The 13,369-nt window shown below is 35.8% G+C and overlaps 1 protein-coding gene across 1 annotated transcript; it reads left to right on the top strand.

The window, feature by feature from the left end:
* Positions 1-287: 287 nt before the first annotated feature.
* On the top strand, positions 288-12,048 carry LOC107853231 (auxin response factor 8). Its single transcript, XM_016698231.2, has 14 exons — positions 288-839; positions 1,069-1,181; positions 1,280-1,378; positions 1,464-1,520; positions 1,622-1,777; positions 1,863-1,947; positions 6,885-6,975; positions 7,084-7,248; positions 7,338-7,460; positions 8,461-8,536; positions 9,371-9,518; positions 10,012-10,997; positions 11,082-11,272; positions 11,560-12,048. The coding sequence occupies exons 1-14, from the start codon at positions 797-799 to the stop codon at positions 11,735-11,737; spliced, it is 2,511 nt and encodes an 836-aa protein (XP_016553717.2). The 5' UTR covers positions 288-796; the 3' UTR covers positions 11,738-12,048.
* Positions 12,049-13,369: the final 1,321 nt, after the last annotated feature.

The raw sequence follows: 13,369 nt of genomic DNA, 5'->3' as shown, positions 1-13,369 counted from the left end.
AAAAGAATGACCCATTTTGACTTGACACAAAATTTAAAAAAATAATTTTTTTTTAAAAATTTTATGACTTTAAATTAAAGTTATGTCAAATATACCAAAATACCTTTTAATTTTATAATTATAAGCATATTATGTGGAAAGTTAAAATTAAATTATTGTTAAAAAAAAATAATCTTTTTTTTTTTTAATGAATTAAAAAAACAACAACTCATTCTTTTTGAAAACGGAGGGAGTATTATATTTGAACCTCCGTACTCTGACAATGACCACTGAAGGATGGGTAGCACATGCCTCCTGTCAAATCACAACTCCGTTAACGGTCATGATCTCCCGTACGGTTCTCTCAACGGCTGTGATCCCCTTTTCCCCCAAACCTTCCTCAGACTCCTCTGATAACAGTACGCAAACTGGCAAGAAAGAAAGAAAGAAAGAAAGACATGAACCATTTTTCCTTCTCTCTTTCTCTCTCTACTGTTATCAGGTCTACCTTGGTCGGTAGGGTATAAAATAAAGTCTTATCACTGATAGTGATATCCCAAGCAAAAAGCTCTAGTTCAGCTCACCGTAGTGTTTTGTTGAGTATTTTCATGGAGTTATTGGAGACAGTGGAAATTATATGATAGTATTTTTGGTTATTGTTGTGAAGAGGGGGATCATAATGGGGAAAAAGTGGGGTATATTGAGGTTAAGGGTGATGAATTGGTGGGAGTTCGGGTTTTGTGTAATAATAATTTTGTTGTTGTAGTATACTTTTTTTTTTTTTTTTTTTTTAGATTTTTAAGTTTAAAGAAGAAATATGAAGCTTTCAACATCAGGAATGGGTCAGCCGGTTCATGAAGGTATCTTCTAGTTCTACTTCTTTACAGTTTTTTCTTCACCTCGCTGTCTTCTTTTTGGGGTTCTTGGCTTTTTGTATATCATTGTCAGTGTGTTTGTGTTACAACTTACATATTGATAAAGGAATATATGTTGATTTCCATATTTGTTGGTTAGTGAATGAGATAGTGATATAAGTGTCCGTAATTAAGTGGAATTAAATTATTGCTGATGGATTTTTAATTCTGAAAGGAGAGAAAAAGTGTTTGAACTCGGAGCTATGGCATGCGTGTGCTGGTCCTCTGGTTTGCCTACCAACAGTGGGAAGTCGTGTTGTTTACTTTCCTCAGGGTCATAGTGAACAGGTCATTCTCCATTAACCACATTAGTTTGCTGTCTCATTCTTCATTATTAGTCGAAATAATAGATGGTCCCTTACTTACTGGAATTTTTTGAGTGTCAGGTAGCTGCAACAACTAATAAAGAAGTTGATGCACATATACCAAATTACCCGAATTTGCCGCCACAGTTGATCTGTCAACTCCACAATGTCACAATGCATGTGAGTTTCATCAATTACAATCTGTGTTGTTTGCTATGCAAGTTGTAATTAGCACATAGATAATTGATAATTTGTCGAATTTCAGGCAGATGTTGAAACGGACGAAGTATACGCTCAAATGACTTTGCAGCCCTTGACGCCAGTACTCCTCGATTGCTGCTATAAATGATTCTTAATAATAATGCCTTTTTGCATCAATGACTTGTGAGTGGGGTGACAAAAATACTTTGTGTTGGATTTCAGGAAGAACAAAAAGATAGATATCTTCCTGTTGAGTTTGGAATCCCTAGCAAGCAGCCTACTAACTATTTTTGTAAGACGCTGACTGCAAGTGATACTAGCACGCACGGTGGATTTTCTGTTCCTCGTCGTGCTGCAGAGAAAGTTTTTCCTCCTCTGGTGATTACTGGTCCCATGGTCCTGTCATTTTGACTTGGCTTTGGAGCTAACCCTGATATTTTTGACTTTTTTCACTGCCACTCAGGATTTCTCCCAGACTCCACCTGCGCAAGAACTAATTGCAAGGGATCTGCATGATGTTGAATGGAAGTTCAGGCATATTTTCAGAGGCAAGCTCTAGATTTTCTTTTCCTTATAGTCCTTTCTGTAGCTTTACATTGTTTAGAATGTCTTCAGCTGTATCTAAAAGCTGGTGAGTGTTTTAACTCTTAGAACAAAAGCTAGACACTGTCATGAATTGGGCATGTGCTTCATCTCTGTTTTGGTTCCAATTTCCAATTAAATCATCCGGTTTGTTCACTTGTGTAGGGTTGTACTGCTGTTTCCAGTTCATGCATCCCTATCCTGTTATATTATTAAATAAAGTATCGTGTCAATGTGGTATGTCCACGTGTCTGCATCTTATTATTCATTTGAGTGGGCGACAATTTTGAGAAAAAGGACCGGCAGAAAAGTATTATGTACTTATGGTAATTTTTAATCATTAATTTAAGGGTTGTAATCTTTTGGTGGAGTGGTACGGGTAAGTACTTTATCCTTAATTAGAGTCTTGACTTCAAGCCCTATGTATGTAATCGTCTTTGTTAGAGAGCGATTTACTCTCAATGTGGGACTTCCGCTTACGAATTTAAAGTTATTTGAACCCTAATACGGATATCAGACATCGAATGGAAACAATTTTTTTATCAAACCATTGATTTAAAAGGATACAACTCATAATCTTGGCAAAATCTTTCTTTACTGTACTATTATCAAATATATAGAACAGCAAAATTAAATCAATAATTTGAAGCCATTTGGATGCGTAAAGTCCTACGTTCATCATCCGTATACAAGTTTCCAGAGTTTATTGCTCTTAAGGTTTTCCTTCTTCCATTGCTGAACAACTTGTTGGAAAATAAGCGAAGAGAACTTGTAGCTTTTAGTTTATCACGAGATCTTCAAACAAAGTTCATATAATACACTATTTTTTGTTTCAAGTTGAAGATCACTAACCTTTTGAAGGACGGATCAGATTATAGACTTTGTTGAGAATAAAGAGGAGAAACTGGACAAAGTTTGAAGCATAAATAAGCTTTGGCTTATCAAACTACTTTGGAATTCTATATCTTCTTAATGGAGGTGCAAGAAACAAAAATTGGAGGACCTTAAGATTATCTCTTTGTGACCGAGACGCACTGCTTTTCTTTTGAAGAATCCTATGAATTATGAGAGACCTCTGTTATGCAGCTATTGCAATATAGAATGTGGGTCAACAGTAGTATTTGCAACTCTTTGTCTTGTGTTATTTAAGACTTTGAGTGGATAATGGGTAATTCAGAGTTGTGAAAACTATTCTTATCAAAAGAAATTGAAAGTTGTGCAAACTAGCATGGTATTTAATTATCAAAAGATATTGAAAGTTTTGCAAACTATCATGGTATTTAAGTTTATTAGTCATGTGATAATCATTTGAGAAAGGATGATAGTGCTCAAGCGTGAAATAGGATTGTCAAGTGGATGTGTAAAATACATGATTGGACAAGAATATGATTACATTCGACAACAGTTGCAAGTAGCACGTTTATAGATAATCAAAGAAGGTCGTCTGAGATGGTTTGACCATATCCTACATATACCTCCATATGCATTGGTTTGTATGTGTAACAGTATGATGATTGAAAGTGATCAAAGGGACAAGGAAAATAAAATCACACGAGGGTAAGTTGTCTCAAAAACTTACAATGTTTCAATCAATACGGACTTATCCAATTAAATAATAAAGTGGAAGTAAGGGAGATGCTACCAATTAGTTGAGATTAGGCTAAGTTGTTGTTATACTTACAATTAGGTGCAATTGGTAAAGACTTTTATTATTCATGTTAGAAGCTTGTATACTGATATGAGGATAAATTATGAGATTTGGACAGTGTTATCAATGGCGAGCGCCATGTTGCCAATGGCGAATGGCGAGGTAAGGCAGTGTCGCCATCTGCCCTTGTGGGCGATGCGACCTGCAAAAGGATATGCCAAGGCGAGAATGGCGACGAGGCGCTAAAGGATATGCCTAGGTGAGAATGGCGACGAGGCGCTAAAGGCGACACCTTTTTATTTTTTGTTTTTAAAAATTAGGGTTTTACGGATAAAAGGTAATTTTAGGGCTTTTATTTCCATTTTGCGGTGACTGCTACCGCTGAGAGGCGACTGCGAGTGATTCCGACGACTGTTCAGTCATTTCTCAGAGTCTACTAAATTCTTCTTGATTTTTTTTTCTTTTTCTACTTTATTCTTCCTCTGATTTTCTCCTCTTTTCTTCTTCTACTTCTTCCTCTTTTTTTTTTCACAAGTAGTTAAAAATCAGTAGACTATCTATGCGTAAAAAATCTGTTTTTTTTTGTTTATTACTTATATAATATACTAATTAATATTGTAATTGTTTGATGACTTGATCATTAACAATAATTTCAATGGCGTCTCAATTATAGTAGCAAACAAAGGGACATTGGATGGAACTATGGTACGCAAAGACCATCAAAAGATTCAACGATATGTAGTTTTTGTCGACGTGCTATCAACTGTTGTATTACTCGGTTCAAGAAATATTTAATAGGTGGATATATAAATGTCAAAATATGTACAACTTGTCCGGCAGAAATTAGGAATAAAGTAAAGGCATTTGTTGATAGCAAAGCCGTAGCGAATCCAAAGAATCAAAGATGTGTGCCATCGTATAATATCATTGATGATGATGATGATGATGTGGATGAACATCAAGAAATGATGCCTCCCTCCAAATCTCAAAGAATGTCTTCAAGTAGGTAGTGTATCATCCTCGATATGAAATGTAACGAAAGGTCCTATTAATAGGTTTTTTTTCACAGATGCCACAACACAATGCATGCTTTGAAAGGGAGGAGTAGAGGAGGACGAGGAATTGATGACATAAAAATGATCTTAAAGGGAGCGAGCTGAAAATGCTTTTGCAGTATGGATGTATGATGCGGGCCTCTCTTTCAATTGTGTCAATTAATTATTTGCTAACTTCATAGAGGCGGTAGGACAACATTGTCCGGGAATGCAGCCTCCTACCTATCATGAAGTTAGAGTTACTCAGCTAAATATTTTATTTTTTTGGTATTAATTGTCGCCGCACTAGTTACTCAACTTAATATTTTAATTTTTTGGTATTAATTGTCGCCACACTTTCAAAAGTCGATCGCCTTGCCACTCGCCTCGCCGCGCGGCGAGGCAGAGCCTTGTCGCTGTCCAAAACATTGGATTTTGAGAACCCCTAATTTTTCTTGAATGAAAAATGAAATACTGAATAGGTAATAAAATGAGCTTGAGTAGAGTATAGGGGGTGGACAGATTTTATGTAGTCCCCCCAACTTATTGTGATTGATTGGACAGTTGGTTGATAATGGACAGGTAACCCTCAATTGATTCAGCCCACAAGTCGGATTAGAGTTGCTGGGCTAAAAGCTTACCGTTGACTTTGTGCATTCATACTCATATATGCTTGTCTATTCATCCCCTGCAACACAAGTCTCAACCTCAAAGGGTTGATCTCTAATAGGCATCCATTTCCTTCCTTAGTTTCTCTTAACATAAGCTTCCACACGTATTATCAAATTTGTTGAGTTCTCTTTAACTCCAACATTCTTTTTTAATCTTGATGCATACATAAGTTGATCCTCCTATCTAGGTTCTCCTGTGGCACTAAATTGTATAATTCGGGTAGTACTTGCCAATTTTTCTTTATCAAGATTCCTAAAAATTGAAGTATGGTTACCAAGACTTTCAATGATCATTTAGGCATGGGATTGGGCAACGCTATAATTTGTTTTCTTAGTGATATGAATGAGGATAAGTAATGGGATAACATTTCCTCCATTGTGTTTTATGATTCGCTCTCTATTTTAGGATGTGCCAAAATGTTTAGCATTATTCGTTGATGACATTATTCTATATTACTTTCACATCCCCTGAAAATTTTAAATCCATGTAACTTCACATTTTAAACTTTGAGCGGTGTTTCTTCAATCAAATATGTTTTTGTCCACTATTACTCACAAAACACGCAAGTCATATTAACATCTTAAATTTCACATCCTAACATCATTTGTGTAAAACGGGATGAAGGAAGTTTTTTCTAGGAGATTGTGGATAGGTTTCAAACTTGTATCCGATTTTTTGGTTAAAAGTGGCGCTAGAGTTGGGAGTTAAGCTTTTTATATGTCTGTTTTAATTTAGCCATACTGCTTATTAAAAAAGTAAATTAAGCGACAAAAACTATAAATAGTATGAAATTGCACTAAAAAACAAAAGGTGAATGGATGACCTAGGGTGATAGTGGATGGAGTATGGAAGTAGGATAAGTATTTTAGTTTAGTCCCTCTCTCCCTAAAATCTTTTGTTACACGTTTCAGTGTTGCAAGAAGGTTAAGGAGGCGACGAAAACTCCAAATAGAATGAAATTGCGCTAAAAGTTTAAAGGTGGATGGATGGTCTAATGTGATGGTGGTTGGAGTATGGAAGTAGGATAAGTATTTTAGTTTAGTCCCTCTCTCCCTAAATCTTTTGTTACACATTTCACTTTTCAGTGTTGCATGAATGTTATGGAGTTCAACTCCCATGTTATATTGGTGGCAAAAGAATACTACAGTTATGAATATGCTTTATCTAGAAAGAAAATTACAATTACAAGTTTATGTTCATTTCTGCTTAAGATTTAATTATTTAAACTCCTGGTACATCTAAATAATGCAAGTCAAACTTTATGGTGTTCCGCAAGAATTTGATGTAATGCTCTGTTGATTGTTTTGTCATCCTAATCCTGTTAACTTAAATTGGAACCTTTTATTCTTTCTAAAATGTGTTTTGATAATTTGTTGGCTAAACGGATGGTTCCTGTTTGGATGTGGAAGGAAGGTTTAATGCTGTGTTTTAACTGATAAATGTGTACCAAGTATGCCTTCATCTGTTCATGTTTTAATGCTGTGTTTTAACTGATAAATGTGTACCAAGTATGCCTTCATCTGTTCATGTTTTCTCCTTTTGCATGCAGGACAGCCTAAGCGACATCTTCTTACTACTGGCTGGAGTGTGTTTGTTAGTGCCAAAAGGCTTGTTGCTGGAGATTCTGTTCTTTTCATTTGGTACTGTTTAGCCTCGGCTGTTGACACTACTGTAAATTCTTCACATATTATTCCATCCAGCACGAAATTTCCTCCAGGTTTTTCCTTGAGATAGTCGGTTTTGTGCAGGAATGATAAAAATCAGCTCCTTCTGGGAATTCGGAGAGCAATTCGACCCCAGACTGTGATGCCATCATCAGTTCTATCTAGTGATAGCATGCACATCGGATTACTTGCTGCTGCTGCTCATGCTGCTGCTACTAATAGCTGTTTCACTGTCTTTTTTAACCCAAGGTAGTAATTAGCAGTACTCTCTCCTTGTGTTTTCAATCATATCTATTACCTTTTTTGGCTTTTCTCTACTCACACGCTTATTGCATTAGGGCTAGCCCATCCGAGTTTGTTATACCTCTTTCAAAGTACATCAAAGCTGTATATCACACTCGCGTTTCTGTTGGAATGCGTTTTCGGATGCTATTTGAAACTGAAGAATCAAGTGTTCGAAGGTATGCAATGAAGTTGGTTGATTTCAAGTGAGATATTTCCTTTTATTATCTTGATGCCAAATTTCCCCATCTATTCTGTCTGAAGTGCTACATAAGTAGGCTTGTAGTTTCTTATTGATGTATTGCACACCTGTTTTAAACTTAACTGCATAGTAGTTTCTCTCAAATACGTATCTTCTCCTATGTTTGTTTCATCATGAATTATAGGTGGAGAACTAAGTCTAATTATGTAGAAATGATGAATAGGGATGACACTGCAGAATTGTTACCCCTATGCCTTTCCTTTGGCCCCATAGAGTTGCATATCATTCTTGTCTAGTAAAGGCTAAAATACCGTTGCATTCGTGCATTGGGGTTTAGATTAATGAAGTTTGTGGTTAGTTCTGGTAAATAAACCAATTTTGTAACCAATTAAATTAAAAGTTTCGTCATTAGTAAGTTGGTGCCCTACCTTTGTGGGTGTCATTGAAATCTTTAGTCCATATGTTTGTTCGATAACTCTCTCTTTTTCTTTTGTTGATAAACCGATAAGATTTATGGATGTGAGGGTAGAAACAAAAGCCCCTATACAAGAGGTATACCAAAAAGTAGTACATAATTCATCTCCACACCTTCAAAAGCTCTCATGTTTCTCTCTATAGTACCCACATAAGTGCTAATGAAGCAATATTCCAAGCCTTGTGCCTTCATCTCCATCTGTCACAATTCCAACTAAACATCATCTCTTCCATGGTACTTGGCATCACCCGTTGCACTCCCCAAGCCTTGTGCCTTCGTCTCCGTCTGCCTCAATTCTAACTAAACGTCATCTCTTTCATGGCATTTGGCATCGCTAATTGCACTCCAAGCCAAGTAAGGATATCCCACCATAACCTTGAAACAAATCAGCAATAAAAAGCTATTATATCTTCACCCATTTCCTTACACATAAAACACCAGCAAACATTGTCATTACAATAGATACCTCTTTTTTCTTATAGCTGGTTCCGTCATTTTTCAGATACATGGGCACAATTACTGGGATTGGTGACCTAGATCCAGTTCGTTGGGCAAATTCTCACTGGCGGTCTGTCAAGGTAAATGGTCTATTTTAATTTTCTCTATTTGCCATTTTTGTTCCTTTATAACTATATCAGTTAACATGGTTCTACCATTCATTTCTCAATGTTTGAAGTCGGTTGGTTAATGTCGGGATATGGTAAATACAGTTAAAAATATAAAAATGGAAGGCAAACTAAACGGTTGGTCTTGTTGGTATATATATACACACCCACCCACCTCTTTTTATATTAGTTATGCTAATTACATGCTATGTGTTGTTGAATAATTTGAAGAAACAAGTTGATTAATTGAATCATGGTCGATGCTCCAAGCATAGATTAGAGACAAATGCTAAGGGCTAGTTTGGTACGTGGGATAAGGTGAGATATTTTCGGATTAGATATGGGATAAAATTTATACTGCATTTGGTAGACGGCATAAATTTGTTCCACCCTCAACCAATGTCGGTATAAACTTTATCTCAAGCTTAATCATGGGATATTCAATATCCCACCTTATCCCATCCAACTTGAGATTATTTCATCCCATTTACCAGGTGGTATAAATTAGTCCAGAAATTATAATCCCAAAATTATAATTTCAGAATAAATTAATCCGCGTACCAGCTACTCCTAAGAGGTCAGAATGAGCTAACTAGGGCACTTTCTAGTACTTAAGCTTATACAGAAATCAGATTGTATAAGTGCTTTGTTCCTTCTAATTTTAGTCTTACAACTAGTTGTATGAAAATTATAATCTACAGCAAGGAACTTACAGATCTACAAGCATATACTCTTTGTATGATGAAAAAACCTTCACTTTTGTTGCTTACACTTCATATTGACGCAGCAAATTTCTTGAAATTATAGGTTGGTTGGGATGAGTCAACTGCAGGAGAGAGGCAACCAAGGGTCTCATTATGGGAGATTGAGCCTTTGACTACTTTTCCGATGTATCCATCTCTTTTTCCGCTTAGGCTAAAGCGGCCTTTGTATCCAGGAACCTCATCTTATCAAGGTATGGCACACTGAATGGTCATGTGGTTAGAGAAGTGAAGCTGTAAACCCTATCTTAATTTTGGTAAAATTGTGAAGTCTGCAGTGTAACTTATCAGGATAGAAAGAAAAAGAAAAAGGAATGTCCTATGCAGTTTTAGGGTCCATTTGTTTGGAGGGCTTAAGTGGATTACCCCGGTATTAAATTTCTGACAAAACCTGTGTCTGTGTTTGCTTGAGGGGATTACCTAAAACCAGGATAAATTTTATACCACAATCATGGGATTACCTATCTGTCTCAGATAGGTGGGAAGATAATTATAGTTAACAGTCCCAGGATAAACTGGTTTTGAACCAAATAACCCCTAATCCCCTACAGTTCTTTCCTCTCTTCCCCACCCAAATAGCCATGATAGCAGAAAAAAGCACGAGTTTATAGCAGTATTATTGTTCAGATAGCAACTGATTCTCGTTCCAGAAGCTATACTAGTAATTTTTCTCCTTTGCTTTTGCAGATAGTAACAATGAAGCTATTAATCGAATGACATGGTTAAGAGGGAATACTAGTGAGTTAGGACCTCATTCGATGAATCTTCAGTCTTTTGGCATGCTTCCTTGGATGCAGCAGAGAGTCGATTCAAGAATTATCCCAAATGATATTAATCAGCACTATCAAGCTATGCTGGCTACTGGTTTGCAAAGTTTTGGGAGTGGAGATTTGTTGAAACAGCAACTAGTGCAGTTTCAACAGCCTGCCCAATATCTCCAACATGCAAGTACTGATAATTCCATTCTTCATCAGCAGCAAATAATGCTGCAAGCAGTTCATCAGCATATGCAGCCTGCTCAAACCCAAATGCTGTCAGAGAACCTGCAAAGGCAATCACAGCAACAATCCAATAATCAGTTGGAGGAACAGGCTCATCAACACGCTTACCAAGAAGCATTCCAAATACCACACAATCAGCTCCAGCAGAGGCCATCATCAAATGTTTCCTCTCAATTTTTAAAAGCAGATTTTGCAGATTTGAACTCAAAGTTTTCAGCATCTGTTGCTCCTTCAGGCGTGCAAAATATGCTAGGTTCTTTGTGTTCTGAAGGTAGTAGTAATTCATTGAATATCAATAGAACTGGTCAGTGTGTGATCATGGAGCAGCCGCCCCAACAGTCCTGGATGTCAAAATTTGCAGAGTCACAACTAAATACGTGCTCCAACTCGTCTCCACTCCCAACATATGAGAAAGATACTTCCAATCCTCGGGAAAACTGTAGCTTGGATTCCCAGAATCAAGTGCATTTTGTTGCTAATGTTGATTCTTCAGGGCATCTCCTTCCAACCAGAGTGTCTAATGTTACTACTACATGTGCTGATATGTCTGCAATGCCACTTGGGGCTTCTGGATATCAGAATTCTCTATATGGTTATGCGCAAGACTCTTCTGAGTTGTTGCACAATGCAGGACAAATTGATCCACCAAATGCAACCCATACATTTGTCAAGGTGCTAGTTCTGTTGTGTAGCCAAACATTTCATTGGCATTTCTTGCATGTGACAATCATCTGAGTAAAGTTTTTGTCATTGCAGGTTTACAAATCGGGGTGTGTTGGGAGGTCACTGGACATCACCCAGTTCCACAGCTATCATGAGCTGCGACGGGAATTGGGTCAGATGTTCGGTATTGAGGGGTTCCTTGAAGACCCTCAAAGATCAGGCTGGCAGCTTGTATTTGTTGACAGGGAGAATGATATCCTTCTCCTTGGAGACGACCCATGGGAGTAAGTACCCAATCGTGGGAAGACTTACTATGCAATTTCTTCTTAAATTTTCACTCTGACAGAAGGAAGAACATGTGCTTTTAAAACTTGTTCCTTGTGTCTCAACTTTTGACTCATAGGGTTGCTTTTTCTTATTTAGTTAAATTACAAGTCTGTTATCTTACCTTCACATGATTTATATCTATTCAGCCCTGTGGTAGTGCTCATATCTCTTTGGAAGTGGCTTTTCTTTAGTCCTGTTATAACACTATGCTCTTCTTTTTATTTCCCTGGCATGGTATCTTCAGGGCGTTTGTCAATAATGTCTGGTATATAAAAATCCTTTCACCCGAAGATGTGCAGAAGCTGGGAAAGGAAGAGGCTGAATCTCTGAACCGTGGCGCGGTTGAAAGGATGAGCAGCAGTAGTGTTGATGATCGAGATCTTATTTCTGGAATGCCATCTCTAGGATCGCTGGAGTACTGATTGTTGTAATTCTTTAAAGAAGAGAACTAGTTCTGATCCTCATCTTCTCAAGGTCAGAATTCAAATCTCATGCCTCATAACCTGACGTCTTTAGCTTTCGTCTAATTGGTCCATCTCCCAATTGTATGTTGTATTTTGCATTTGGATCTAGCTGTAATAGGACTCAAGGCATCTCCCATTTGTATGGTAGTAGTTTTTCATTGTAATCCTGTTGTACAAGTATGATTCACTGTACGGCTAAAGATGAAACGTGGTTTAAACTAGAATCTCGGAAATATTAAAACTTCTTAATGCACTTCTACTTTTTGGCACCCTTGAATCCACTGAGCTCTGTATCAATTTATAGGTTTCTATTTGTTTTTCCGACAAAGAAGCAGTTTGAGGATCTCCATCTGTAGGTAAATGTCAAAGGTTCCTGTTCTTTTTTGCTTTATTAATCTGCATAGCTGGAATGAGTTTGAGTTATATATACTTTCAGTATATAAACATTTTTATGCTGCCTAGTCACCAAAAATACATTGGTAAGCTAGGTTAATCTGCAACAATAGGTAAGGTTGCCAGGTTAAAATTTAACAATAGGTGAAGGTTGCCTGATGGTGTAAAAGTAAACTAACGATGCATATTGCTTTACTTTTCTTTTCTTTTCTATTATATTATATAGAAGAGGTGGTTTTGACCGCCTCTTCCAATTACTAAGAAAAAAACTCAATTACATATCATGTCTCAATATATAATAATTTTATTATTTTATTATTTTATTATAATGATTTAAATATTTAATATTTTATTAATTTATATTAATTAACTATAAGTACATATTGGAGGTGGTTTCGACCACCTCTTCCAATTACCAAAAAAACTCAATTACTTCCTCATAATTACATACATGTTCCAATATATAATAATTTTATTATTTTATCATAATGATTTAAATATTTAATATTTTATTAATTTATATTAATTAACTATAACTACATATTGGAAGTAAATTTTTTTTATTTATTTAATTGTCTATCATGTTCAAAATTAAGTTGCTGTCACAAATCACAATAATTAATAACTTAAAATATTTAAAAGACATAGAAATTTTATTGACTCTTATCAAAAACTCCTCTACTCCCACTTAATTACATATCATGCCTCAATATATAATAATTCTATTGTTTCATCATAATGGGGGAGTTATTGTCTATCGTTGGCCTCTATGGTAGAATCAGTCGGGGGACCTGGGATTTAAATATTTAATATATTCTATTAAAACCACCTCTTCCAATTACCAAAAAACCCAATTACTTTCACATAATTACATATCATGCCCCAATATATAATAATTTTATTATTTTATCATAATGATTTAAATATTTAATATATTTTATTAATTTATATTAATTAACTATAGCTACATATTGGAAGTAATTTTTTTTTATTTATTTATCTATCATGTTCAAAATTAATTTGTTGCCACAAATCACAATAAGTAATAACTTAAAATATTTAAAAGACAGAGAAATTTTTGTGGCTCTTACCAAAAACCCCCTCTACTCCCACTTAATTACATATCATGCTCCAATATATAATAATTTCATTGTTTCATCATAATAATTTAAATATTTAATATATTCTATTAATTTA

This window comes from Capsicum annuum, chromosome 2 (assembly GCF_002878395.1).
Source record: "Capsicum annuum cultivar UCD-10X-F1 chromosome 2, UCD10Xv1.1, whole genome shotgun sequence".
Classification (NCBI taxonomy): domain Eukaryota; kingdom Viridiplantae; phylum Streptophyta; class Magnoliopsida; order Solanales; family Solanaceae; genus Capsicum; species Capsicum annuum.
This window is presented reverse-complemented; position numbering and strand designations above follow the sequence as displayed.